At 47.3% G+C, this 27278-nt stretch overlaps 1 protein-coding gene across 3 annotated transcripts in view; it reads left to right on the top strand.

Moving 5' to 3' along the window:
- The first annotated feature begins 2560 nt into the window (after positions 1-2560).
- Positions 2561-27278, top strand: part of CCDC30 (coiled-coil domain containing 30) — a 37893-nt gene continuing 13175 nt past the window's right edge. For 2 of the 3 annotated variants that reach the window (XM_076356202.1, XM_076356200.1), the window contains exons 1-12: positions 2561-2651; positions 3096-3216; positions 8510-8700; positions 12437-12526; positions 13367-13520; positions 15240-15311; positions 16352-16467; positions 19088-19195; positions 19637-19743; positions 20590-20782; positions 25321-25419; positions 26070-26210. In XM_076356202.1, the coding sequence (XP_076212317.1) occupies positions 2643-2651; positions 3096-3216; positions 8510-8700; positions 12437-12526; positions 13367-13520; positions 15240-15311; positions 16352-16467; positions 19088-19195; positions 19637-19743; positions 20590-20782; positions 25321-25419; positions 26070-26210 (1401 nt within the window). In that variant the 5' untranslated portion in view covers positions 2561-2642. Of the gene's footprint in view, positions 2652-3095; positions 3263-8509; positions 8701-12436; positions 12527-13366; positions 13521-15239; positions 15312-16351; positions 16468-19087; positions 19196-19636; positions 19744-20589; positions 20783-25320; positions 25420-26069; positions 26211-27278 lie in introns of those variants that run through there. The other variant, XM_076356201.1, reaches the window with a different exon arrangement.

Here is a 27278-nt window from a genome sequence, read left to right as displayed (position 1 = left end):
TCTCCAGAGGTGAGACTGTGCTCCGTTTAAAACCCCCGAGCATTCAAGAAGGTGGCTTTTGTAATGACACGGATCACCTGAAAATTGAGCGTGCTCATAAAATGAGGGTAAGAAACCCGGAAGAGCAAGAAAAGAGCGTGAGGATGGGCTCAAGCGGGGAGCGTTGAACGCTAAAGGACCGTTACGGTGTGCGGGGAGGGTATGTTTAGTGATGGGAGAAACAGTCCAGACTAGTCAGGAGTGCTGAGATCCGGCTAGTAACCGAGTCAGGAGAAGGAACTGACAATTTCTCCACAGCCGGGACTGATACTCGCAGAATGCGGAGAGAGAACTGAGGAGGAGACCGTCCGTGGATGTGGGACGTGCCTGTCGGGAGACGTGCAAATAGGGAAGGAGAAGGTGGTGGAATGTCCTGCACACGTGTTGTATGCGCTCACGAGCTCCGAGAGCTGCCTGTCTTCGTCTTCCAGTACGTAATCGATGTGAACGTCGAGCCCTGCTAGTTTAGGGGTCTCCGTTGTCTTGCACTTAGAAGCAGGGGTGGGCCGGCAAAGACGAGAATGTAAAAACTTGTGTGAACTGAACGTGCCCTTGCAGGACTGTTAGAACAAGGGGTGGGAGAAGTGCAACAAACACTGTCTTTGGAGTGTTCCGGCCTTTCTCTGGAAGGCGATTGTGAAGGAGAGAAATAATCTCAAGTTTTTGAGGAGAAAACTCGGGCGTCCCCTCTCTCGGACCCTGCAGGAGTCCCAAGGGGCTGTGCCGTTCGGCTCGGGAACACAGCTGCGGGCTTCCCTGCGGAATGTCTGCTCCTCCTGCTTCAGGAGGGTGGTCAGGCCCAGGTTGGGGAGACTTTCAAAACTCTGAGCCACAGCCGTCCCCATCCAGCGTCGGTGATGGTCCTGTTTTGAGCGGGAGGTTGAACTAAGACCTCCAGAGCTCCCATCCCACCAACGCCTCTAGCGCTGGCAGCATTTGGGCACCGGCACTTCTCTTTCGGGGATGCCGGTTGTGGTACCGTAAGTAGGAAGCGGCTCCTGCAGGTCCAGGACCGTCTGTACTTCGCTTTCTGAGGATCCCAGACTCTGCTCAGTCGAAGGTCCTCGCTGCGCGCTGCAGCGTCCCTCTTCTCCGTGTCTTGGTCTTTTCCTTTCTCTACCATCCTCTCGCGCAGGGCCTTCAGCTGGTGAGTCAGCTCTGCAGGACGAAGCCTGCTTCGTCCCTTGCCGTTTCTCCACCTCAGCTTCGTGTACGTATTTGTTTTACCTTGAGGGAAGCCCTTCATCTCCAGCAGCTTCACTTGGGGTTTAGAGGAAAATGGGGAAAAACCTTCAGCCTGTTTTGCTTAAGTTTTTTTGCAGCTAGCGGAAGAGTTTCGGTAGATCCTTTGGTTGCGCAAGGGACTTGAAGCGCGGGCCTAACGGAGGCGCAGGTGAAGGGGAGGAAGCCCTAAATGCCACTGGTTTTACGGCCGGGAGCGGGATGCTTCTCCCTCCTTGGTCACCTGAAGCAGAGGAGGGACCGTGGCTGCTCCCACTCTGAACATGAGCCGGCAGTGTGCCCAGGCGGCCAAGAAGGCCAATGGCATCCTGGCCTGTATCAGAAATAGTGTGGCCAGCAGGAGCAGGGAAGTGATCGTGCCCCTGTACTCGGCCCTGGTGAAGCCGCACCTCGAATACTGTGTTCAGTTTTGGGCCCCTCACTACAAGAAGGACGTCGAGGTGCTGGAGTGTGTCCAGAGAAGGGCAACGAGGCTGGTGAGGGGTCTGGAGAACAAGTCTGATGAGGAGCGGCTGAGGGAACTGGGGTTGTTTAGCCTGGAGAAGAGGAGGCTGAGGGGAGACCTCATCGCTCTCTACAACCACCTGAAAGGAGGTTGTAGCGAGGGGGGGTCGGTCTCTTCTCCCAAGTAACAAGCGACAGGACGAGAGGAAATGGCCTCAAGTTGTGCCAGGGGAGGTTTAGATTGGACGTGAGGAAAAATTTCTTTACGGAAAGAGTGGTGAAACATTGGAACAGGCTGCCCAGGGAAGTGGTGGAGTCCCCATCCCTGGAGGTATTTAAAAGACGAGTAGATGAGGCGCTTAGGGACATGGTTTAGTGGACATGGGGGTGTTGGGTCGACGGTTGGACTCGATGATCTTAGAGGTCTTTCCCAACCTCCATGATTCCATGATCCCGCTGCGGTGCCGGGGAGGGGGCGCGTCCCAATGAGCGGGGGGGGGGCGTGGCTTAGGCGCGCGGGGGCGTGGCCTTCTCCCGTCGCCCTGAGGGGCGGTGCGCTCGGCCCCCTTTCCCCGCCCCCTTCCCCCCCCCCCCCCCCCCGTTGCCATGGCGCCGGGAGGGGGCGGCCGGGCGGCGGCCCAGGCCCGCGCCGCATGGAGGCGGCCGCCGCCGCCGCCCCGGTGGGTGCCCGGGCCGGGGCGGGGGGTGTTGGTCCGCCGGGCCCCCGTCGCTTACGGCTCCTCTCGGTTCCCCCGCAGGCGGAGGCCCCGGTACCGGCAGAGACCGTCCGCGGCTGGCTGCAGGCGGAGGGCGCCGACCCCGCTGCCCCGGCCGAGGAGCAGCTGGGCCTGGCCTGGCGGCTGCTGCGACGCGCCGAGGCCCGGCTCGGCGACCTGGAGCGGCGGCGGGCCGAGGAGATGAGAGACGTAAGGGCCGGGAGAAGGGGCCAGAGTTACCCCTTCGGGTTTTAACCCATCCGGGCCCAAACACCCCCGTTTCCCCCTCTTTTTGCAGCAGCAGGTTCACAGGTGTTCACAGCCAAAAGCTGCTTTCCTCTTGCCCTCAAGAACTCACGGGTATACGGCCTGGGTCCTCACGTTAGGGCACCGAAAAGCACCCGGCGAGCCCAGTGTCTCCCACAGAGCTGGGGTCGAGAGTCACCCGCATCCCAGCACCTTCGTACCTCCATCCCCTCTCGCCTTCCAGACCTTTCAGTCGAGTTTTTAACGTCCCTGGATGTTACAAAAGACATAAAGAAGTAGCGTCCAACAAATGTTTGAGGTTATACTGTAAATATCGGGGGACCAACAGCTTGCTGGCCAGGCGTTGGTAAACACGCTCAGGTATAGTGATGTTTTCTTTATTTCTAGGTGGAAAGCTATGTGGGTCACGTCCGTAACCTGACGGAGGAACGGGACGCTATCACCACTGAATATGAAAAAGAAAACGAACAGCTCAGGCTTGAGCTGACGGGGCTGCAGCTGCAGCAGGGTAATCCTTTCCCTCCAAAACACGGTCCGAGGAGATGCGTTAACAGGTAGTGGTGTACGGGTCTTTCGGCAGCGCTGGTTTAAAGCTTCCTTGAGAGCAGAGCAGCGTTTTTCAGTGAGTTCTGCTAGACCAGCGTGCGTGGTATGTTGTTTGGGAGGTTGGCAGAAGTGTTAATGAAATATTAGAACTGATTTGTAATTGACTTAGAGGTTCTTGTCTGCTTTTACTGCCTTTATTCAGTGAATCGGGCAGTTTCTCACTTCATGTGGCTCCGTTGTTGCACTAAGCATCTTCCAGAGGCTGTTTGAAGAACAGAATTGATGGTGCTGTTTGTTTTCCAGCTCTAAACTATTTGACAGTGACTCCTCGGGTAACTTGAGTGTTGAGCTGTGTTCCTGCTGAAGTCAGTGAATTTGCCGTTGGCTTTGGTTTAGACAAAGTCCACGTTTTTTAAAACAACTTTGAAGGACGGTGGTATGTTCGTGATGGCGATTCAAAACTTGTCCTGTGTGCTTATTTTAGTATAGTCATTTTGTTTAAAACAAATTATTTCACTTATATTTCACTTGAAATTATTTGCTTTCTTCTCAAACCCTGGAATTGCTTCCAGTAAGGGCAAATATATTTTGCTGGGTTTAGTTCTTTAGTCTTCCTAGTCTTCTGTTGTGCTTTGAGTGCTGCTAATAGCACACCGTTATCATTAACTCCTCCTTTTGTGGTGTGTATTATCCTCGTCTTAAGGTAAAATTGAGGGTGATAGCACAGCTTGAACAGTTTCTTTGTTACGCAGGCTTTATCTGGGGAGGCAAATATGGGAATTTGGGGAAATTGATTGCAGTTTTGAGTCTCTGTTCAGTTTTGGCCAACCTGTGGGTTTCAGGGAGCACATCTGATGGAGAGACTTTTCAAAGACGGGTGTGCTTAAGCACTGCTTGAAAATCTGGTTCCTCTGGGCATGTAAAGCCATCGTTTAGTGTTGAAAATGCTGCTACGCAAGGGTTTAAATGACTAATGAGCCTTTGCGAGCATTGCTGTGGCAGAAAACTTTATTACTGGTTCTTCTCTCATCTTCCCCACAAGGTGGCAGGCGAATGACAAAAATGTCCCAAAAGCTGGCTTTGCGTTTGTTTCCTCGTAGTGGCTCTGCTCCTTTGGACTTTTTCCATTTTTTAAGTACTTTTGTGGCTGTCGAGCAATGATTAACACTCGAATGGAAAGAGAGATCCATGGCTGTGGATCTAAGTGTATCCGTGTCCATGATGGGTTGCTAATTGCGATCAAGTTGTTACCAGCCTGCTGTCCTCGAGGGGTTTGTGTGGTTCTGCAGTGCTTTGGTGCCGTACGGTGTTTCCGTGCAGCTTTCTGGAGGAGTTTGGTTTGGGGTATCACTGTCAGACTTTGGTTTTTAAGATTTGTTATTACCTTACTGGTGGCATGAGCAGCGGTCCTGCAATATGCATTGATAATTCAGTGATCTGAGCAGTGGATGAAGCCCAGCCTTCCACCAGGCTGTCCTCCGCAGTGAGGGATGCCAGCCCTGATGTGTTTTGGGATGGTTGTAGATCCTTTTCTTGAGGGACTGGCTTTTTCTTTGCAGGTCAGCCTCTGAAGGAAAAATCCCAAACAACCCACTGGCTGTATCTGGCACAGAGCGGATGGACGTGCTTGTGCTTTAGCTGCTGCACTTTCTCAAAGACTTCTGTCAGAACTTTGCCTGCTCTGGGTCTCTAATGTAACCTCTGCTGCAGAGTTCGATGCTGCATCGCTGTGTCTATTCCCTGGGCTTCTGCTTTTCATCAGAGTTTGTGCAAACCAACCCAGAGATGCCTCCTGAGCCCTGCGGGTTGTAGGACAGGCTGAAGGTCTTGAACTAGAAGTTGGTTGTCCTCTGGGTCTTACTCCTCCTCTTATTTTTGCGGGGCAGCTGGTTGTCTTTAGTAGGGACAAGATGATACTGCAGATCAGGCTGGAAACGGGGCTGGAGAAGGGCCTTGTGGAAAGGCAGACCCCAGTCTACTGGGATTGTTAAACAAAAATGTGGGCAAGGCAAGAACAGAGGATGGTGGTAGGGAGCTTTTGGGAGGCTTGAAATGATAACGAGTTCAGACGGGAAAGGGCAGTTGAGGACAGAGGCTGGTCCAAGCCTGCGGTACCAAGGAGGGGCCTGACCTGTGAATGTGCAAGTGGACAGGGTCTGTCCTGATCTTGCTTGTAGAGACAGCTGGGAGTCCCAGCTTTGGGGAGCAGAGCGATCGGGGAAGGGAAGAGGCAAAGACTCGGGTAAATGCAGGAGATCACTTGGGTGGGCTTTCGGGACTGAGCGCACTCCCTATCCCAAAAGCAGCCAAACAGATCAGAAGCTCTGCTTGGTCTGAGGATCTCTGGGAGCAATTCGATCTGCTAAAAGCTATTTCTGATGATAAAAAGTAAGTTTCTACTTACACATTTACTTCTTGCCTGGAATGGGCTCGAAGGGTTACTGCAGAGAGCGGCCACTGCTGGTTTTATGTTGGGCTATTGATCTGAGCTTTACCTCATTTGGTACCTCTGCCCAGGGTGAAATTTTTCCTTTCCTCGAGGCAGTTCATAATCCATTTCTGATGGTTCTTGTTGAATACGCCTCAGTGTTTTTGGAGGGCAGATCGATAACTCATGTGCTGCATTACCAAAAGCCTTTCTGAAAAACAAATGTAATGGCAGTAAAACACAACGCTGTTGGGGGCTTGCCTTGATTTGTTTAAAAAGTGAAACAAAAAGAATAAATAGTCGTGGCCTGAGCTTGTTTATTGTAACAGCTGTACTGCTTAAACAGCTGTACTGCTTAAACATACCCAGCATGGATGAGAGGGTGCAGCTTCTGTCGTGGGTGTGAGGATACCGGTGAACTGCTTATTTCTGAGAAACTTCCTGGGGTAAGACACCTTTGCAAATATAAAACTGGCTTCCGAAGAAGCAGATGCAGAGGTGGTGCAGGAGATACTTGCTAGTGGGAACACATCAGTGCACTGGTATAACATTGCTTGTACGAGGCGTTTGCCCTTCTCAAATGGGACACGTTGGACGTGGTAGGGAAGGTGTTTGAGATACTCATAAGAAATTAATGGGCTTTTACAAGCAGGTGATCTGTGCCGTGTACAGCAGACCCCCCTCATCCTCCCAAACCTTTTTCCCTCTTCAGCCTGTGGAAAATTTCTAGGTCCTGTTACCCCAAACTATACTGCTTAGTATTGTGTTGCAGGTTGGGTGTAGGGGAGGTACTTGCAAGTGAAACTGCCAGTGTAGGAGCCACCGTATGAGACCAAAGCATTGGTCCTAAAGGGAGATGGTGGTCCCGTTTCTGGCCATAAAGCAGAGCAGCTTTCAGCTTATTTTACACGGGATTTGGCAAAACTGTGGGAGGAAATTGCAAGGCAGGTTGGAGGCAAGGGGGAGGGTTCAGTTGTGTGTGAGCTGTGGGCTCTTCATAGTGCATGTGGAGCAAGTGGCCAGCTATTTTTAAACTGCAAAACGCAATATTTTGCTCTGCTTCGTGCAGGAAAGCTGCAAGTCAGCCATGTTTGACCTCTTCATCGAACAAGCTGTAATTTGTAACCACAGGGGAGGGCGAATGGGAAACCGCAGGGTGTTTTCCATCCATAGGGCTGGACAGAGCTGGCTGCAAAATGCAGAGTGGAAACATGCGATTGATTTGAGCCTTAGGGTGTGATTGCACTGGGTCCTCTGTTAAATCCAGCGTGGGAAGTGAGGAACAGATTTGTCCAGAGCAGTGTATGTATCCTGCGTATGTGTCCTGTACCCTGTACGAGGAATATTTGCCCTGTTTAACTTCAGATGTCTAACTCTAGCTCCCTAAGCAGTGAAAGAGTGTGAATATCCCTCCTTCCTCCACATAAAACCCACAACTCCCCGCAATTCCCATCCTACAGCACTTGGAAACCTTTATAATCTGGTTTGGGCTAGAAATTGGGAGCAGGGTTTGTTGCTTTTCTTTTTAATATGAATTACATAGGGAGGTTTTTGAAAAACCCTTCCTTAGCTTAACAAGCTATTGGATCCAGTGCAGGCGTTGCTGCCCTGACCACGCGGGAGACCAGAGGTTCCTCATATTCTCCTGGCAGATAGATTTCCAACCATGCAAACGAGGGGCTCTTTTTAACAACTGTGTGTTGCACAAACAGAGTGGTACCTAGCCATAAACCAACTTCTCTTGCAAATGTTGTTGTCATCTATTTGCCTTGGAGGCCGTTGAATCTTGAAGTTTTTCCTGGTGCAGAGTCTTCCTAGCTATAATTTTGGGATAAACGGTGAAGAATTGACAGCTTAATTCTAAAAGGATTTCTCACTCCTTTAATCCTACAGGAGACCTTCAAAAAACAGGTCTGTGTTACCAGAAGCAGTCCTTAGCCTGGGTTTATAGCTGGTTTTGGAGGAATGGGTCAGGAATGCTGTTCAGGGAGTGATTTCTAAAGTCATGTTTTAAGAAGTACTCCGAGTCCCTTTGTGCCCATGGGGTGCTGTTTCTCCAACTGCTTCAGGCCCTTGTTGGTTCCTCGCCGTGCTTCCCTACCACATCCCATGGGATTCAACACCCCGATCTCCACCATGGGCTGCGCCCAATGCACCAGGTGCTGCTGTGCATCACTGCTGTGCGTGGGGAAAAATAAGATCATAGAATAGTTTGGGTTGGAAGGGACCTTTAAAGGTCATCTAGTCTGACCCCCGATATTCAGATCCACCTCCCTACCAGACAGTCCTTAGGAAAATAGTGATGTTCTTCTTATAAGTGATACAGTATTTTGTGTCTCCTCTTCCAAAGAAAATGTTTATGTGATTGCCTGTCTGTCTGGTTTCTCTCAATGCCTTTTTAATCTGTTGTTAATTTCCACCAAACTGTATAAAGGGGTAAAAGGGTTGGGGATAACCAGGTTGGTGAAACTTAGCCACTGGGTAGAAGAAAATGGTCATAACTCCTCTCCCACTTAAAGCAAGGCAGGAGAACTCAGTCTAGATGTAGCAGGTCCTGTCACTTGCTTGGCAGGCAGGGTCGTGGGTGTGAGCAGAAATGTTGGGACAGATCAGAAACATTGGGACAGTGGGAATAGGGCTGAGATAAGAACAGGGGATAGGAGGCAGAAAGGGAGGTGGGAAGCAGGAGAAGAGACTAAACGTTTTATGAGCTGTTGGTGAGGTCCAGGGCTGTTGTGGTGGGGAGTGTTTAGAGGAGCTAGGACGCAGATCTGGAAGGAATCGGGCTTCATTTGTTCCTCTGCTCACAGAAAGCCTTGTCTTGCAGAAGCCCAGCTGAAGGAGGTCGAGGAGATGCTGGAACAGGAAGGCTTGTCCGAAATAGCTCACAGTAATGCCAGCGAACAGATTGCTTATTTACTGGTAGAAAGAACGACGCTGCTGGAGAAACTGGAGATCGCAGATCAGAAGTTGAATTCACACAGCTACATAGACAGGCTGTGTGCGGCACAGCTTCAGGTACCTCCTGCTTTAGCTGCTCAGCTGACCGAAAGCACGCTGGGGAAAAGGTTGTCTTTGAGATTTTTTTTTTTTTTAAGTAAAAATATTTCTCCTATGTGTGAGGACACTGTGGATTCTTAATGCTGAAGTTGATTTCTTTATTAGTTTTCACACTTGTGTATTTACACTTGATTTGCTCCCACATCTTGCATAGGGATAGTGAATAGGATTAATTTTAACAGAGCTAATGTTGAAGAGTTTGTGATGTAGCTGGTCTGAGGATCTTCATTGGGTAATAATGACTTTCTACTAATCCAGATTTCCTGATGATCCAGTATTTTATTTCAGATGACTGAGTTCCCCTGAAAATGATTAATTTAAGAAAAAATCCTTCCCTATACTTAAGGTGAGGTTAAAACTCTTCCCTTGTCTGAGGGAACTCAGACAACTCTTCCCTCTTTCCTTGTTGCTGAGCTAGAGGATGGAAGTTAAGCAAACCTCTGCTTACAAACTCAGTTCAGTAAATAAATTTCACAGCATGACTTGATGATTGGCAGGTTAGAGAGGACCATCCATGTCTTGATTTTTTGCTTTCCGAGGTCGAGATGAAGAATGCTGCCAAATGGTGGAGGAGCAGCAGCTACTGCATGTTGGAGAGAGAGTCTGTGGCTGATCATCTCGGTTAGGGAGATCTCCCTCCCACCAAGGCCACTGATTTCCACCTACTCCTCCATATGGCCATTTCACAGAACTGGAGCCCAGGAGCTGCTGGCTCTTGTAGCTGTTTCTCCCTCATTGCTGTGCTTGCTGGCCTCATCCGTAACTTACTTCTGACAGCAATGGCTGTCGGATGTACAGGAGCATAAAAATTGCTGCACTGGGCCAGGTCTAGAGCCTGTTTAGCCCTGTGGTATTTCTGATACAGAGCGTTAAGTTTTTCTTCTTTTTCCCAATCTCCTTCTGCCACTTCAGAAGTGGCCAGGCCAGGCCGCCCCTCTGGAGGGAGAGGGGTTGCTCCTGCCTGGGGACCCAGTGGGTGAGCTTAGGGGAGAAGGCTCCAGACTGCAAGGGGGACACGAGAGCAGCCCCCGCAAAGAGCAGGCTGCCAGGAGTCACAGGAAAGCCCTCCTGGGGACAGAGGGGACTGGCAGGGTTTGGTGACCTCCAGCGTCGGACTTGGCTGGAAGCAAGGGCTGCCTGCTGGGGCACAAGTAGGTGGAAAACTTGTGGACAGACCGTTTCGCTTCTGTCTCATTTTCTGTCACTACCTTGAACTTTCTACAGTTTAAAGTTTCTAGTTTTTCATTCTGATAAAACTGGTTTGGAGTTGAAAAGCTTCTTGGCCTTTTTTGGGTGAGTTCTCTGGAGGAGGGAGGCTCGGCACATCCCCTGCACAGCTCAGCTTGGTTTGGTGTTGTGCCATCTGACCAGAAGCCAAGTGCAAAACCTCAGAAGACAGTGTCATAGGAGGGCAGATATGTCCTGACAGTTCATCAGAAATGCTCCCCTCGCCTCCAGTGGCATGCAGTGTCTGAACCAGAGGTGCTATTGTTGTGTCTAGTAGTCCTTGATTAATTTTTCTCTTCCATGAATTTGGTTGCTTGTTAAACCCATGCAGTTTTCTTACATCCCCGACATCTTGTAGCAAGGACTGTTGCAGTTCAGTTACTGTCACATGAAGTTCCTTTGTTTCAACCTACCATCTCCTGGCTTTGTTTGATGCTTTCCAGCTCTTGTATGAAGAGGCAGTGAACAATTGCCTTTTTATCTGCCTTTTCTGTGCCACTTGGTATTTTATCGACCTCAAGAGCATCCCTTTCTGGCTGGAGAGTCCTAGTCTGCCTAACTGTTGTAGGGTTGGGTGTCACTCGGGATTCATCTATGGTACAATAACACCTTCAGATGTAAATATCCACCTCGGAATCAAAGAATCTGTTTGCAGTGAGGCAGAGAAACTTCCCTGATGTGCTGTCTCCCACTCTTGGATAGAAAATGTCTCTCTGCAAATCCTGAATAATCTACCCGTGAATGCCTGTCAGTTGATACAAATGTTTGCTGCATTTTTTCCTACGAAGCAGTGTAATAGAAACCCCACTGTAGTTAAAAAGGGGAAGCAGAGCTGTAACCTTCCAATGAAATGCCAGTTAACCCCATCTGCTACCGAGCCTTTACCAGGTGTGATTGGATTTGCTCTTCCTTCAGTGCCACAGCTGAGTAAGGGACGTAGGGCCGGGCCAGGGCAAATGAAGGATGCAGGTGCCTGCAGGTCTGGTGTTGAATCCAAACCTTCTTGCACGGAGCTCGTCTGTCTGAGGACGCAGCTGACTTCTCCTAGCAGTACCCTCTCAGGACCCTTCTTTCTAATGATCCTGTAATGAACGTGTTTCTGTAACAAGACTGGTTTTGAATGCTGGATAAAGGTGGGGAGAGTGTTGTTGCAGCTGGGCTGGGTGAAGGACAGAGCCAAGGCAAAGTCTTGTACGTGGAGATAATATAGGCTGTCTGTGTGTGAAGAACAGTGTGGAGTTTACTTGAATTCCTCCTGGTACGTGGTGCCGGAGTCCCCTAGTAGGTAGGCAGTCCTGTAACTACCTGACTTTTACCCACTTTTCATGCAGCTGTTTAGAGGAGTGAGACTTATTTAAGGAAAATGTATTCTTGCATGATCAAAATGCATTATAAGCTTAATGCTCCTCATTGCTAATCAAACACAACTTCTCTGCAGTTCTTATACTGGGCACCTTTCTTTCTGTGTTTTTAGAACCAGGTGAAAGACGTATTTTCCAGGAAAACAGTTTCTCTAAAGCAGACTGTTTTTTCTCCCCAGATGATGTCATTGCTGTCCATGCTTGTGAACTAGAAACTGTTGATTAAGCACTCCATTGTTTGAGGTAGCATCACACTTGTTTTGCAGAATCATTAGAGTCACAGCAGTGTTACAGGTTAATAGGTTAATTGCTCTTGCTACTCTGTTTACTGGAACGTGTAGCCTTTCTTATTCTCAAATGACCTGTTACGTACTTGTTTCACTCTTAGACTGCAGGTCCAGATACGTTCCTGTCTGTTACAGAAATGAATGCAGCTTTTAGCTAGACTGCTCAAGCATAATTGATTTTTTTGATGCACCCTCACTAATGCAAAAAGCCGGGGTACAAACATGCATCTTTGCATAGTCATCTCTAATATATACGTGGGGAAATGCTTTCTGAGCTCTGGTAGAAGGCATGGCATGTACAAGCACGCTCACCCCTCTAGAGCCAAGGTGCAAAATATTAATGACAACCAACCTCCTGAGCGTTAGCAAATCCTTGACGCTGGTTCATGTGTGCAGGCTGCAGGGGAGCAGGAATCTGTTAACTCGATGAGTGGTTCAAAAGAGAGGGACATGGGGAAGTAACCCAGTGTTACTCTGATAAAGTGAGTCAAGCGTACTCAGCACCAATATCTTTCTTTGGGCAAAGCTGAGCCCACAGGCTCTAAAAGGAAGATGCCAAGGAGATCACAGGTTTTTTTAAAAAAAAAAAAAAAAGTAGTGAACCTGCAGAGTTCCCAGTACTAGCTGAGACAAATGAGGGATTTTCACAAGGATTTGGGGTAACTCTGGTTGAAATGTTCTCTTCAAATATAAGGTATGATTACAAACCCGCTTCTAATCAAGATATGTTGAAACTGAAAATCCTACACACTGGTGTCGAGGGATACATTGCCTTGCTTTCTGGTGGTGTTGATTTATTAAAATCTCTTTCTGTGCAAGGATGAGTTTGATCACATTCATCAGACATTAGAAGATGAACTCCAACAACAGCATGAATCGACGCAACTTACTGGAGAGACAATGAATAAGGTAATAAATTTGCACATTTTCTTGCTGATGACGTGGCACGTAGTTGAGATTTCAAGCAGTGGGTCTGTTCTTAAGCACACTTTTATTGTTTTTAGCTGATGGGATGCGAGTGAACTCTGAACCTCAGGCTGTGCAACCACATCAGCCTGGTGCTATGCATGAGTTAATTGCTTCTGCTGAGAGCCAGGGTTAACATCTCACCAGCTTTGGGTCAGGGCTGGCTTGTAAGCACTCATGTGCCTTTAATGGTAGACTCAAAGAAATCTCATTGGAGATGAGTGGACCAAAGTTGAGGGGTGAGAAATAGTTCTTTTTATATCAGCTGAAATGACTTTTCTGCAGAATCACAGGTCGGTGAGAGCAGTCTCTGGCTCCTGCACTCTAGGAGCAAGCGCAGACTGGAGGAGGAGGGTAGCAGTGCCAGGCTGGCTTGGGGCTAGCTCTCACAACGGCCATGGGACCACAAACGTGCAGAACTGACTTGTCCTTGGAGCAAGGTGTGGTGGAGCCCTCTGCTTGGAAAACCTCATATATTATTTGTTTGAAAATGCATCATAATTAATGGCATTGTCTCAGGGAGGGAAAAACAGAGCCTTTTGTAGGGAAACGGCCACACCATGCTGTTCAACACCTGTGTTTTTGCATGGGTCCATGGTGAAGAGGGTTATCCACTGCGTGTCTGTCTCCTGCCTCTGCAGTGGCTTCCCCGAGCTCACCTGCTTTCTGTGTTGGCACCCTTGTTCTGGCAGGTCAGGAGTAGTGCGGACAGCGGACCTGCCTTGGTCACATCCCCGGGAGGGTTATCCCGTTTCCATTGGAGCATTAGCCCTTGTGTTTCAGTCCTACAGGGGAGAGCTGGAGAGGGAACAAGCATCACGTGCGAGAGTTGAACGAGATCTGGATGAGGCCACGCAGAGGCTGATGATGGCTCAGGAAGAGATCCGGAGGTTGACAGATGAGCTGGATGCACAAAGAAAGGAGCAGAGCAAAATAGGTAAGCACTTCTCTTGTGGCCGCTCTTAATTACTGGCCCGCACTTAGCCACCCCTGGTTAGTGTAAGCCTTGGACTTCTCACCCAGGGGAGCTGGAGGCAGGCTGTCCTGTGTCTTCTTTGCTTGTAATGTGGAAAAATCAGTGTCAGATGTTAGCCTGGTACCTAGGAGATCTGAATGCAGTTGTTAACAGTCACAAATCAATTAATTCTGAGTGGGGAAAGCTGAGACATGGGGTTATCTGATCCGTGATTACAGCAGCAGGGTCTTGACTGACTTCCTCTCCCTGGCGCTCATATACAGGGAGAAATTCATGCCCTAGGAGGGGATGGAGAGGAAATGATGACTTGGTCCAGAAACAGAGTAGCTAAAATACCGTGTACGCAGTGTTAGCACAGCTGGAGCGCTCGTCTCTAGGTTCTTCAGATGCTATGTTTGGGATGCTGTCTTGTTAGGAGCCGTTAACAAGTGCTCATAACCAGAGCTTATCAGCAGTCTTGAAGTGACTGGTTAGATTCTTATCACTGCTAATATTTGCTTAACCTCCTTATTGAAATAACTGTTGTTGAGCAGCCCTTAAGTATTACATTTTTTTTTAAAATACTGACTGTAAAAATAAACAGTTTCCTGGAGGGAAATCAAACTACTTGATAAAGCTCCTATTGGAGTGGTCCTTAAAGCCAGGTGCTTCACTGCTACCTCCTACAGGAGATTTCCTGAGCAAAACACTGGTTTCTGGATGGTTTTCCTCTGGTTTACTTACATTGTCCCAAAATCTGTGATGCAGAATTTCAGTGGAGAACACCAATATGTGATGAGATAACACATTCCTGCCCCGTGTGCCTTTGCAGAGACTGACTCACTTAAGGAGACTGGTACCACCTGGGTAGGGTCTGCGTGTGAATCGCAGGTCCTGATGCTGACCTTGCAGCTCACGCGCAACACTCAGACCTAGCTAAACCTTCTAGCCAGCCTCCAAAACTGTTGTTTACAACCTTTTAATCAAAGGCAGGGAAATGAGCACTCTGCGGGCATCTGCTTTGTGTATCAATTGATACACATGCGTCCCTGGGGATGGAGCGAGTGTGGTGTTGCAGCCTCCAAACAGTACTGCTTCTCCAGATCACGGATGGGCTGCAGCGTGCGACTCCTCTCAGTGGATTGTAGCCTGCGTGGGGAAATCTGTGTTTTATAATCTTCTTAAGTATCAAATGAATATAAGGCTTTCCAAACTGTGAGTAAGGGTTTAATGCTTGTTATGTTTGTGTGGTTTATTATGCTGCGAGTATTAACGTGCAAAATTAGTGTCATAACATCTTAGTGGCTTCCCCGATGATGTATATCTGCATGCCTTCTCCTTCCGACAAGCTTCAGAGCCAACTGTTCTATAAATAAATTGATTTTCTAGTAAAAACCTAAAATGAAATCTCTGATCTTCAGTAAAGCTCCACTTAGTGTATTTTGGTTCAATGATAACTTGCAGCTTCTTGCTTGCATTGAAGAGAAAATACAAGATTGCTCCTGGCCGGTTTGTAGCCCAGTTATTGGGTCTCTGGTGATTTTAAATTGTGTGCCTAGCTGTCTGCTGCTTTAATTTTTTTCTTTAGTTTTCCTTCAACTCTGTATTTAACAAAGTGCATTAAAGATGTTGCCGAGTTTTGCGTTCAGAAGCATACCAATGGACTGCCACAGCAAAACTGTCTCTTTATTATCCTTCTAGAATCGGCCTCGTGGTCAGCCCTGCAAACACCTGAGAGCCAGGAGGAAGGGGTGAACGAATGGAGAGAGAGTGGTAAGTCATGCTATTTACAAGCAGAGAAGATCCAGAATTTTGTCAAGACTTTCTGTAGTGGTAAACAGGCTTTTTGGCAAAATGAACACTTTGGTAGAAGGTGTTTCTTGCCTTTTATTTTAAATTACAAAACTGAAAATCCAATATCAAAATCCTTGTTTGAGACAGGGGTTTGAGGTTGTGTGGTGTTTTTGGGTTTTTGGGTTTTTTTTCCAGATTGGGACCAAGAAAGAAGGTATGTTTTTATTTTTGCCCGAATAAAAGTCAAATTTAAGCTGAAATTTCCTGTGCCCAGTGTTAAGCTGAAAAGGGAAAAATCTTTTTTCACCTTTTCTGTACGGAAAACTACCTTCTCACTAGTTTTACTTAGGATTAGGATACCAGCGTATACGCAGACACATTTCTGTCAGTGTGCTCCTAATACAAACATCTTTTCCTATTTCTTGCACTTGAAATACTAAATAGTCTGCATTAATTGGTGTGATGGTCGCATATGTTTATTATAATAATATTTATTATTATTCAGGCTTGAAGGGTTGGTATACAACCATAACTTTTACTGTACTGGCCATTTCATAAATATTAATGCTAGCACAACATTGATAGATTAACTGTGATAGTGTTTCTGCTTGCAGCAAATTATGAATTTTATGATGAAAATAAGAAATATGGCTGTTTGGGTTTTTCAAAGCTTACCCTAGTTGTTTGTGAAACCCATACCTAAATATCCGAGGTGAGGCATTTTCCATGATCTAGAGGTAAACTGAATGCCTGGAATAACTATGGAGAGACTGCTGTGTTCCTATAATAAACGTAGCACTGCTGTTGAACCTGGATCTCCAGAAACGTAAACCTCTGCTATTTGAGTTAAGGGAATGTGTTCCCATATGTATGGGGAACTCCCCTCCGTGCTGTTGCACACATACACCTGTGCATAAGGGCACTGCAATTTCAGAAACCTTATTCATGTAATAGCCCCCCTCTGAGCTTGGTCAAGGGCCAAACCGGTGTTGGTGACCAGATTTTTCTGTTCTGCACAGACAGGACTGAGCTACAGAAGGCCATGGAGCACAACAGCAGACTGGACAAGGAAATTGTGGCGCTGCGAGCACGGGTCCAAACGCTCGACTTGGAAAGAAAAGCGTTCCTTGATCTGGTGAGTACCCATCTCCTGCTGCCTGGATCTCCTGGTTTGCCATGGCACCAACGAGCCTCTGCGTAGCTGACGCTCCTGGGCTGGCTCCTGACATTCAGCCCTACTCCTTAATCTGCCCTGCCTCTCTATTTCCCCTCTTTTTTTCTACAGTGAGTCTTTCTAGAGCTGCGGTTCTGATGTTTCCTGGCTCATGGAGTAATAAACTTTGGGAAACGGGTAGAATAAATAACCAAAGAGTTTTTAAAGCAGCTGCTGTTACTGTAGCTCTCCAAAAATTCGGCTCTCATAGCATCCTTCAGTGCAGGAGGAGTTCGATACTTCACCGAACACAGAGGGGGCTGTGCATGCTCAAACTGAGTATGTGCTTTAGGCCTTGCAGCACAGAGCCCTGAAATACATGTTTCCCTGTGCTCGGTGTACAGGATCAGCTCGATGCTTTCTGTTACTAGTCAATGTTTGCACAAAATCAAGTGGGTAAATAAGAGTAAGCAACATTTCTAACTTTTCCTGGGGACTGTTATTAAAGACAGTGAATAAGTTTAGTCTAAACCCCAATACTAGCTATTTTTTAAACAATTTTAAATTTATGCTCATGTTGATACCTCTCAGCCTTTTTGGCTTTTTAATGTGGCTACATTGATTTGCTCAGTAGAAGATAAATTACTCCTTTTCATTTTGTGTGGGCTTTCTTAAGTTAATGCCATTACTATTAGTTTAATGTTTGGTGTGATAAATTTAGGATTCTCTAAATGTAATAATCTTTATCAACAAGATAGTTCCTTACTGAGATTGCTAATAGTGAATTAATACAACAATCTGTTTCCCATTAAAATGTGTCATTTGGCACAAATTCTGTTTCTGTTCTTAACTCTGCAACTCTTTACATCAGTCCTTCAGCAGGCTATAATTGGTTGCCAGCAGTCTATAATTACTTACGCCATCCCAGCACAGAGAGCTCAGCAGCTGTCTTGCGGGTCTCTTGGATTAAAATGAGTATTTTTAAATTAATATGAGTATCTCTGAGAATACCATGCCTGTCTCTTTACAATAATATTGAAGACTTAGTTTCTTGAATATAATTTATTTGCATTTGAGGATTTAAAAATTTTAGTATGTAGTTCTGTTCCTTGTGTTTAAAAAAGTTGCTGGTTCTTCCTTAGCATAGTGTCTAAGCACATCTGTAGTCTCAAACCTTGTATTTACAGGACAGTCTGTTTCTGGCTCTGCAAAAAAATACTTAGTTCATATTCCTTGGTTTACATTTTTTATTCCAAATAACGTTTGCTTTGCTTTAGGACATTGCTTCTTTCAGTTACTATGTGTACATACACACGTGTGTTTGTGTGTATATATTTTTTAATATATATAAAAAAAGAAATACATATACACAAAAAATATACAGATACATGTAAGGTATTATTTTCTCTGTACAGGAAAAAAATGTAGCCAGGCTGAGATCACTTCCAACCAACAATGTTGTTAAGCCTAAAGCAAATTACCTTTAGTCCTTAGGAATGAGGTTTAACTGTTGGCATAAAAGTTAGAAAACCACGATTTTTAATTTGTAAAAGCTGAAAGTGCACTTTATTATGAGTCACAGGAGTTCTGCATCCTGAAGTCTTTATTTTCTGCCTGTGAGTTATGGGCAGCCGGGTGAGGAGCAGGCTGGCCACCTGGCTCTGGTTTGGTGGTCTGTGGGACACTGACCCTGTCCCTGCTGTGTGCTCCACCAGTCGGAGCGTTGAGCCTTAACCGTGCAGGATCCGGTGTCTGTGTGGTGTGAGTCTGTGTGAGTGGGCTCTGCAGGTGCATGTGGGTGTGGATGGAGGCGTAGCACGAGGCTGAAGAAAGGAAAAATGCATGCTGAGAAGGTGGCGTGTGAAAGCTTTGCAACAGCTGATAGCTCCAGAGACTAGCAGTGCAGTTAAATCTGCAAAAAGTGATAAAGCTGGGACACCTTGCGTGAAGTCCCTGGCGTTGACTGCATGAGGCTCAGATGGCATCCACGTGTGCTGCTGGACACACTTGAAGGGTACAGGCTTATATCTGCATGTGACGAAGGTGAGCACTCTGCAGGACTTCACAACACCCATCCAGAAGCCACTGCGGTACGACCCTGCGCTTCCCAGCAAATGGCTGGGGTTGGCCTCCCAGCTGCCGCTCCAACCGGCAGCCAGGAGGGAGCGTGCGAGTAAGTGACTGTGCGATGTGAACAGTTACCTGCTAATAATAATACTATATTGATCCTATCGACAACAGCAAAGACCAAAAGGTGTCCTCGGAAATAGCGGTTGTCATCTGTCTACCCCTCAGCACGCAATCCCGTTCGGTAAAAGGGGATGTACAACATGTGCATGGTCAGTAATTGAAATAAATGAAGAAAAATTGCTTACCCATTAACGCAGCGCAGTATTCCCCCTTTTGCTGCTCTTTACCTCTCTAAATAGTCTGAAGCCACCCAGCTGGAGCAGCCACATGATCTCAACCAATCCCTCAAGCTGAGTGGTTCATATTAATAAATCTGCAGTTTATCTACAGCAAATTTGAGGGGAATCTTAATTCTCTAAGACAGCAAGATGAACGTTCACCAAAAATAAAAGCAAGTGTTCTCCTTTTGAAGGTTGAACAGCTCAAAGAGGAGATCTGCGAGTATCAGAAGAGCGAGAAGCAAGGACTTCCATTGCCTGCGCCAACAGAGACTGAAGAAGTCGCAGCATCCTCGCTGCAGGTATTTTCAAGGGCTTTTTGTTTGCCGTTCTAGAAAGCGAATTGAGCAAACAGGCCCCCCCTCTGCATTTCAGACCCATGCCGTAAATGAAGACACACGGCTTGTAGTGCAGAAACGCTTGTGTTTTTCCTTTCTACGTATGTGTGAGTGCATCCTATGCAGCTGTGACATAGGATTTATGCTGGGCATAACAAATACACTAATGTGTAGAGCCTGTCTGTTGGCGTAAGCTAATACCTGCTAGTGCCTCCGTATTATTATGGGTCTTGAGGGGTTTTGCTCCTATGGCCGGTGGATTATCTAATGCAGATAGATGTAGCAGATGTAGCTCATCTTTTCTAGCTCTCCCGTTCATTTATGAGAGACTCGGGTAGCTTTGGAATCACATTGTGCTAAGATTTCAGTCTTAATTATGTGCTAACTTTTTCATTTTCTCATCAGTCGCAGGATACAAAGGATGAAGGGAGGGTTGAAGGAGACCACGTTTCAGGCAAAGTTGGCTCAGATCAAGACGACAGATACCAGTGTAGTGAAACACTTCATAAAAGGTGATCAATTTAGAAATCCTTCTTCACCTGTTGTATTTTCACGGTGGTTATCTGGTGCTCTGGTTGCTGGTATTCTGTCTTGCAGAGTGCATTTAAGTATTGGGTTCTTTAGAATACTCTTGGGTACCAGCTTTGTTCCTCTTCTCCCAGATCAGAAAGTTTGGAGGTAATGCAGTCCTGAGTGGGTCTTGGTATCAAGAATGCGGGCTGTTTTGTGGTACTTTCTCCAGTTTGTTGCTTTTCTAAAAAGAATAGGGTTGGGCTTTTGTGGTTCTCTGCAGACAAAAGTGTTGTTTTCAAAATTGTTTTGCTGCTGGGAAGATTTCTCTGGATTTGGTTCCTGTCCAGGGATGTACCAAGACAGCTTGGCTTTCAGACTTAAATATGTAAACTGGGATTTTTAAGGGAAGTCAAAGCTTCATTCTCCTGTGGCCTGCTCAGGAAGCTGCTGCTGCTGCTGAGCCTCTTCTGGCAAGTTCAAGGGGGAAGGGGGGTCTGATCACATCCCTCTGTCCCCCTTCAAATGCCCAAGCCTGTTCCTCCACCTCAAGCAGTTGAATTTGCCATTGCCTCTCTGATGTTAGCATTGTTGTGCCTGACCAGTTTTTTCTCCAGACCTTCATCATTACTTGTGTAGAGCCCATCTCCAATAATTCCCTTGCATCGCCACGTAAATAAGAGCAGGCACAGGTCGTGCTGGATGCAAGACTCGAAATTAGCACGTCAGAAATATTCCATAGTGAAAACCACATTGGCTCTTCCTCGCCAGTGGTAAGCGGTTTGGATGTGTGTCAATGTGTTTACATAGCAGTTGTAGCCTTGGTGGTGTCGGTCTTTGGTGCGTAGGTGCCGAGAGGTGATTGAAAACATCGAGGGCAGGAATTCACAGCTCCTTCACAAGCTGCAAAAACTGGAGCAGGAGCACGAGGATTTGGTTGAGCGCAATGAAGAGCTGGAATCAATTCTGGGAGAGACACAGATCCAAACCAAGCAGGAGAAGGAACAGTTTGAGAGTGAGGTGGAGGGACTTCACCGGAAAGTAAGTAAGGAATGGAAGAAATACGGTTTGGTTTTGTTTAATTCTAGCTGCTTTTCTGTCTGCATATTGATTAGTAAAATAAAATTATGTTTGACCTAAACCTGCATGCTGCTTTGTTTAGTTTGACAAGAAATGCAACTAACAAAATCTGCCAGTTTCAGAAAAGAAGGGAAAAGAAGGGGAAAAAAAAAAAATTCCAGCAGTGAGTAAATGATGCTTGCTTGGAGGTGCAGATTCCTCCAGTGTCACAGCAGCACTGTCTTTTCCAGCTCCTGTCCCCCTTCCTTGGTGCTTGGGCAGGCAAAGTTAAGTAGCTAACGTACCTCCTGCATCCACAGGAGTGAGACCAGGCAACCCTCCCTTCCTACACAGCCTTTCTGTACGTGTGGGCTGTGCACCCTTCAGTTTCTTGGCTGAGCCGAAGCAAAGCCTTTTTGTTTCAAATTCAAGTTGCATCTTTTTTCTCTGGAGCTATTTCTTCTGAACCTCTCGTAGCTTAGAAGCTCTGGTTTCCCCTGAAAGGCTGTCCTAGATGGCATCAGTGCTCCTGATGGACTTCAGTGTCTGTCTCCTGCAAGAACTGCTTTTCCACGTTGGACAGTTGTTTCTTCTGCCTGCAGTTCCTGGTGAAGAACAAGTTCCAGGAAGCCCCGAGTCTTCTTGAGGCTCAGAAGAGAGGCAAGAGGTTTTCCTGAAGCCCATGAGTTGTCCCTTAACCTGACACCCATGACAGAAGTCCAGGCTTTGACTTGAATCCCTAACCCCTCTCCAGATCTGTCCAACAGATGAAAATGCTCAGTGTGGGACACTGATGCTCCTTGATCCCAGGGAAGGTCACCAGTTAAGCATGCTGATGACAAAAGACTGCACTTTCGGCTTTTCCCCAAGCACAGCATCTTGGAGACCTGTCAGCCCATGTGGCAAACACTGAAGCACTTCTGGGTGTGGGGGGCCAGGATCTGCGCTGCCTGGGGACGTCCCTGCTGAGAATAACAAATTCGAGGGGACAGAGAGTTTCTCTCATCACTTGCTATCTCTTGCTGCAGCATCTGCTGTTGAATGGGGCAGGCATGGATGGACACATCTTTTTGAAGAGCTGTGATAAGCTGATACATCTGGAGAAGCTCTGCTCAATCTTGATCGAGATGTGATCTCACCGGTCTCTCTCTCTCCCGTGTCCTACTTGATTTGGGGCACCCTCAACCCAGGGCAATCTGGATCTTTTCCTGTTAGTAGGACAAGAGCATTCAGATCATCCTTTGACTTTAGGAGGTTGATAGAAAGTCTTTGTTATTTGCACTCATTTGCATGTGACAGGCAGGGAACCTCTGTGAAATTGCAGAGGTGAAGCACCATGTTGATTATCTGGTTCACCAGAACCATGGCAACATTGGAGGTCTCCTTGCAACACCTGCAGAGCCATCTCCATCCACGTTTTGAGCAAGGATTAAGTTATTGCTGAAGCTTCTCAGTCTGATGCTGCCTTTGTCAGAGTGGTCTTTAGCCTCGATTTACTGGGTGGACTCTCCATCCCTCTGGAGGTAGCTCCATGAGGAGCACCTGCACTTACTGGCTGGTTTGTGACTGCTTGCCCCCAGGGAAAATACTGTTTGCGGCATTTGTGCAGCGTCACTACCTGGGTATGTCATCCCTTACAGACAGGGCAGCTGAAGAATTTATAGCCAGAGAGAACAGAGGAAGCCAGAAGTTGGTCTTGCTAGATGGGTAGGTGGGCTTTCCCCCCAAAAAGGCTGGCTGAGGAGGTCTTTTCCTTTGGCTGAAGCCCTGCTGCTTGGCCAGAAGCTCTTCCTTCCTTGGGCTGAGTTGCTCTCTCCCCTCTGCCTGTGGTTAAGAGATGCTCTCTGTGGTGATCATGGTCCTGGATTGCCAGACAGCAGGACCAGTCCGTAGAGGACCTTGGATTTCTGAGGTTAGAAGGAAGGGCACACACAGGTTTTCAATCAGGAGCGAGCGGTGCTCGGACATGTCCATACACTTGCTGTTGTGTTAAAACATGATGTAGGAGATAGCACAAGTGTGAAGGCATATCCCATGTGAATGCTGAAGTAGCCACACATCTCCAAGATGAATTGTTCAAAGGAAGAAAAGATTAATTACTTGTCAGTAGCCTCTGGCTGTGAGGAGAAAAGTCTCTAAATACAGTGAAACAGACTGAAGGCATGTTCAAATATCTTAATGAAGGATGCCAGCAGACATCATGTTTCTAAGTGTGTAGCTGAGGAGCCAAGGGCAGGCTCTCTGATGGGAATGGGAAAAGGTCTGTCCACCATGACTGCGCTTTTCTTTAAATCAGGGTTTGTTCAGCACACGCTAAAACGTTTCCCACTTTCTCACTGAAGTAGAATAAACACAGACCTCCACAAGTCAAACAAGATGTGTTTCCAGTTTGGAGAAATCCCTTCTTTGCTCAGTGCGTTGTTAAACAGATCCCTGGAACGCCGCTTTGGGGGACGCAGGGTGAACGCAGCGGGGAGCACCGAGTAGCCAAGGAGATGCAAGGCATTTTGGCTGGCATGAGCTTGGCAGTCACTGTAGCTGAAAAAGAGACAGAAAAGAGGCATGCAGGGCAGCGGAGGGGAGAGACAGGCAGATTGCGGGATGGAAGAGGAGGTGGGTTAAACCCCAGCTAAATCCAGCATCTGCTCAGATGGAGGGCTGCAGAGCTGCACCCTTCATCTCCAGGGGGCTTTTGGGTGCCTTGGAGGTAATGAGGGAAGGACTGCACGAAGGCAGGTGCACTGGAGCCTGGAGAAAGCAGCGCTGCTGGGTGTTTGCCAGGCTGCCCCATGTGAGAAGGACTTGGAAGTCTTTTCTGTTTTGGCATGCCTACAAAAATCTTGGCTGATTAGGCCACTGACTCAGAACGAGGACACCAGGATACAATGTGAGTATTGTTCTGCCGTTGGCACGGGATTTATGTGCGCAACTTAAATGCTTAAAAGTTAGCAGCTTGGAGGAAAAATAAGCAAAATGATGTAGCTGGGTATCAACTTCATGACCAAAGGTTGGCTGGGGGGTGGGGAGGGGAGGTGTATTTTGCCTTTGAGATCCCTTCCAGAACTCCAAAGCCTTGTTGAACCCCAAACTATCATCTAGTCATGCAAGAAGAAGGGGTTTTATTGCCCTCTAGCTCTTCTGTAAGAGGCCTGGGTGTTTCACCCCACCAGTTTGCTTTTGACACCTAGGCTGGGTAACATCATCTGTCTTAAAAAACAGTATCACAGCAGCTTTCCTCTATATTAGAGATCGTTCCCTGCTGGGAGCTTCAAGAGAACCACCTTGTGCCTGAAGCCTGTCAGTGAAAGCAAAGCTCCTGGGCTTTGACGTGCTGCTTTGTAATCACTTTAAATGGACTGGGATTGGCAGAGACTTGGCAATTCTTCAGCTTTGGCTTCCCATTGGAATGGAATGAAAAACGATCTCTGAATAAGTGCAAAGAAAGGAGGGTGAGAAAGGCATAAGGCATCTTATATGCTTCACCATACACTCATCTGTATGAGTGGAGCGATGGATGTTGCTTGTATGGGTACGGTGTATGCTGTGTGCAGGTGAAGCTGGATTTCATCTGCAGCTGGTCTTCATCTCCTTCCAGTGTCCCCACTCACTCTGCAGCCTCGTTCCGTGAAAGCCCAGCTCGGGCAGCTGGGGAGGCCAGCTCGGTGGTTTAGAAATAAGAAAACCAGCACAAACTTTCTTCTGAGCGTAAGGGGCTGAAAGGAAAGGCTGCTGAATGCCGTGCTGGCTGGCAGTGGAGCAGAGCTGGGCTGCAAGTGCCAAGACTCGGATTTTGCAAAAAGGTCTGCAGGAACTGTAATCGGAAGGAGAAGCTGGACTGCTCCTAGCTCCTTTAAGCCCTTTAAAACTGCAGTTCCCACGAGATCCCCCGCAAGGGTAGATGCCTTGTGGGGGGTGGTGCAAATGTGGAATGAACACTTGTCCAGACAAACTCTTTTCTGCCAGGAGAAGTACAGAGGTCAGTGTTTTGCTGGTTCGAGTCCAGAGTCCTCGGAGCCTTGCAGGAGGGAGTTACAATATCCTTTGGGCAATGGAGGGACCAGGACAAGTCCTGGTGGACTGGGTCCAACATCTGCTTGGATGAGATCAGCTGCAGGGGAGTGGGTGCTGCAACGGCATGGGAAAGGAGGATGGCCCACGATATAAATCAGGGTCTTGTGAGGGTCCTCCGTGTCGGGAGAGCAGCATGTAGAAGGCCCGCAAGCTGTGGAGGCCTTGAATTTTCACCATATGTCTGGGTCATTTCTCTCCTTTCGTGGAGCAGGGTTCTTTCATTTTCTGACTTGGCCTTGGATGGCTCCTTCACCCTTTGAAGCAGCAGGATGAAAGCTGTGAGCTGGAGCTAGCCCACGCTGGCGGCTGTCCACGTCCCCTCCTACTCCTTGCTTCCAAACATGGGGCTTATTCTGTAATAGCAGCACAAGGAGCAATTTAGTAGTAGTGCATTTAGTAGTAGTTGTGAGTACTGGTTTGGTTTTAACTTGTGGTTTGTCTATATTAAGATCACAAGTTTAGAAACAGAGTTACTTGAAGTGCAGAAGAACAAAGCTGAGAGGAGTGGGGAAGAGCAGGCATCGTCTGGAGCACAAGAGATGCAAGAGGTAAGAGGCTTTCCTTGGGAAAGAAATTGTTTTGTTTAGAAACACATTAAATGAGCATCTCCTGTGAATGCGCTTTGTCACTATCTTCTGAGTATTTGTAGCCCATCAGCTCATGCCAGACAGATGGATGTCTTTGGAGGAAAGCAGCTAATGTGCCAATGTTATCTCTCTGATAACTCATCTCTCTTACAAGATTGTCTTGCCTTCAGCACTGCGGAGCTTGTTGACTCCCCGGTGAGGGTGAAGGGTTTACACGTGTAAAGGTGCTTGACTCTCCTTTAGGGTTTAGTGAAACCTAGGTAGTGCATAGGTATGTTTACAAGGCTGTTTCTCAGCTGGGTTTGGGATGACTTTGCCATCGATTTGTTAGTTGCCAGCCAGACAATTGGATCTGCCAGGTGTCTAAGCCAGACAGAGCTTATTACATGTGGGAGATGACCTTCCCAAGGTATCTTGGGTCAGGTGGAGGCTCCAGGCCTTCAGAGATGTCCAGCCAGCCCTGGGTATAAGGTGCGGGAATCCTCCTGGCAACTTTTGAGAACCATTTTTCCCAGCCTTGTTTTTCTAGAAGACACATTTTCTGCAATTCGTTTCTTTTTTGCTAGAATAAATGATGTCGTGGAAGTGACTCTTAATCTTGCTTGTTCCAGATGCTGGAAAGCTGTCAGGAAACAATAGAAAAGTTGGGAAGTCAGCTGGGAGAGCGGAGAGAACGGAGAAAGCAACTTGCTTCTGAGCTTGAACTGTTACGAGAAGATCTGAAGGCTGAGAAGAAGGTATTGGGCAGCCAGGTATGTATAGCTCCTATGGTGGGACTGCCTGCAGGAGGCAGTTGCCTTTTGTGACTCCATGAAACATCCCCAGTTGCCTCCCAAGTGGGCTGCGTGACTTCTCTTGATGCATTTCTCTGGTCCAGCCTGTTTCAAAGCTTCTTTGGTAGATGGTTTTAAATCCATCTGCTTCAATGGAACTGTCTCTAACTCCGTAATTATTTTTCCTTTCAGTGAATCTAATAACAAAACAGTAGTTCAAAGTTTGTAGCCAAAGCCCCTTTCTCTAGAGGGCAGAGTGGAAGTTTTCAGACTTAGGTATTTATCGCAGAGTTATTTGTGACCATAAGGCTCATGATCTTGAGCCTTCATCTCTCTGTGTCACAACATGGCTGGGTACTTGTAGATTTGAGCCAAGACCTCCCTGCAGAGCAACACCACGGTTACCAGTTAGCAGCGATTGCTTTTCTGAGGTCGATCAACTGGCTAATTCTGAATCTGTTTAACATGGGTCCCCTTTAACGTTAATAGTATCTTTCTTAACCAGAATATGGCATGATACGAAGCCAGAACACGTAAGAGTCAGAGAAGTCTACATGAGCAGCTTGCTGGGATCCTGGCACTGCTTTTTGTTACGTGCCCTGAGGACCTCAGTGCACTTTGCTTGAAGTGACTTAACTGCTAGATAGACCTCTGGTGGGTTTATCTATGCTGGGAGGGTTGCTGGTGCTCTTGTCTTCTGGTTGGGTCATAGAGGAGAGAGAGCGTGTGATGCCAGCAAAATTGCACAAGGGCTGGCACAGAAATAGACAGGATAGGGGCTGAAAATTAGGCTAAAAATTTAGGAGAGCTGCAGATCTGTGGCCTGGATCAGGCAGACAAGGGGGACCAGAGGGAGACGGGCAAAGGGGGGGTTTACATCTATTGCAAACCCCATTTTTTAGCACTCTGAGAGGCCTTAAACCATATTACTTCCTTGAACGTAAGTAAAAAACAATAAAAGTCCTGAACTGTTGGCGCAACTGCACATGCACAAGAGTCTTACTGGAGGAACAGTGGCATCTAGAGGACGGGAATTTTGTAGTGCTG

Source organism: Aptenodytes patagonicus, chromosome 19, assembly GCF_965638725.1.
Source record: "Aptenodytes patagonicus chromosome 19, bAptPat1.pri.cur, whole genome shotgun sequence".
NCBI classification, from domain to species: Eukaryota; Metazoa; Chordata; class Aves; order Sphenisciformes; family Spheniscidae; genus Aptenodytes; species Aptenodytes patagonicus.
This window is presented reverse-complemented; position numbering and strand designations above follow the sequence as displayed.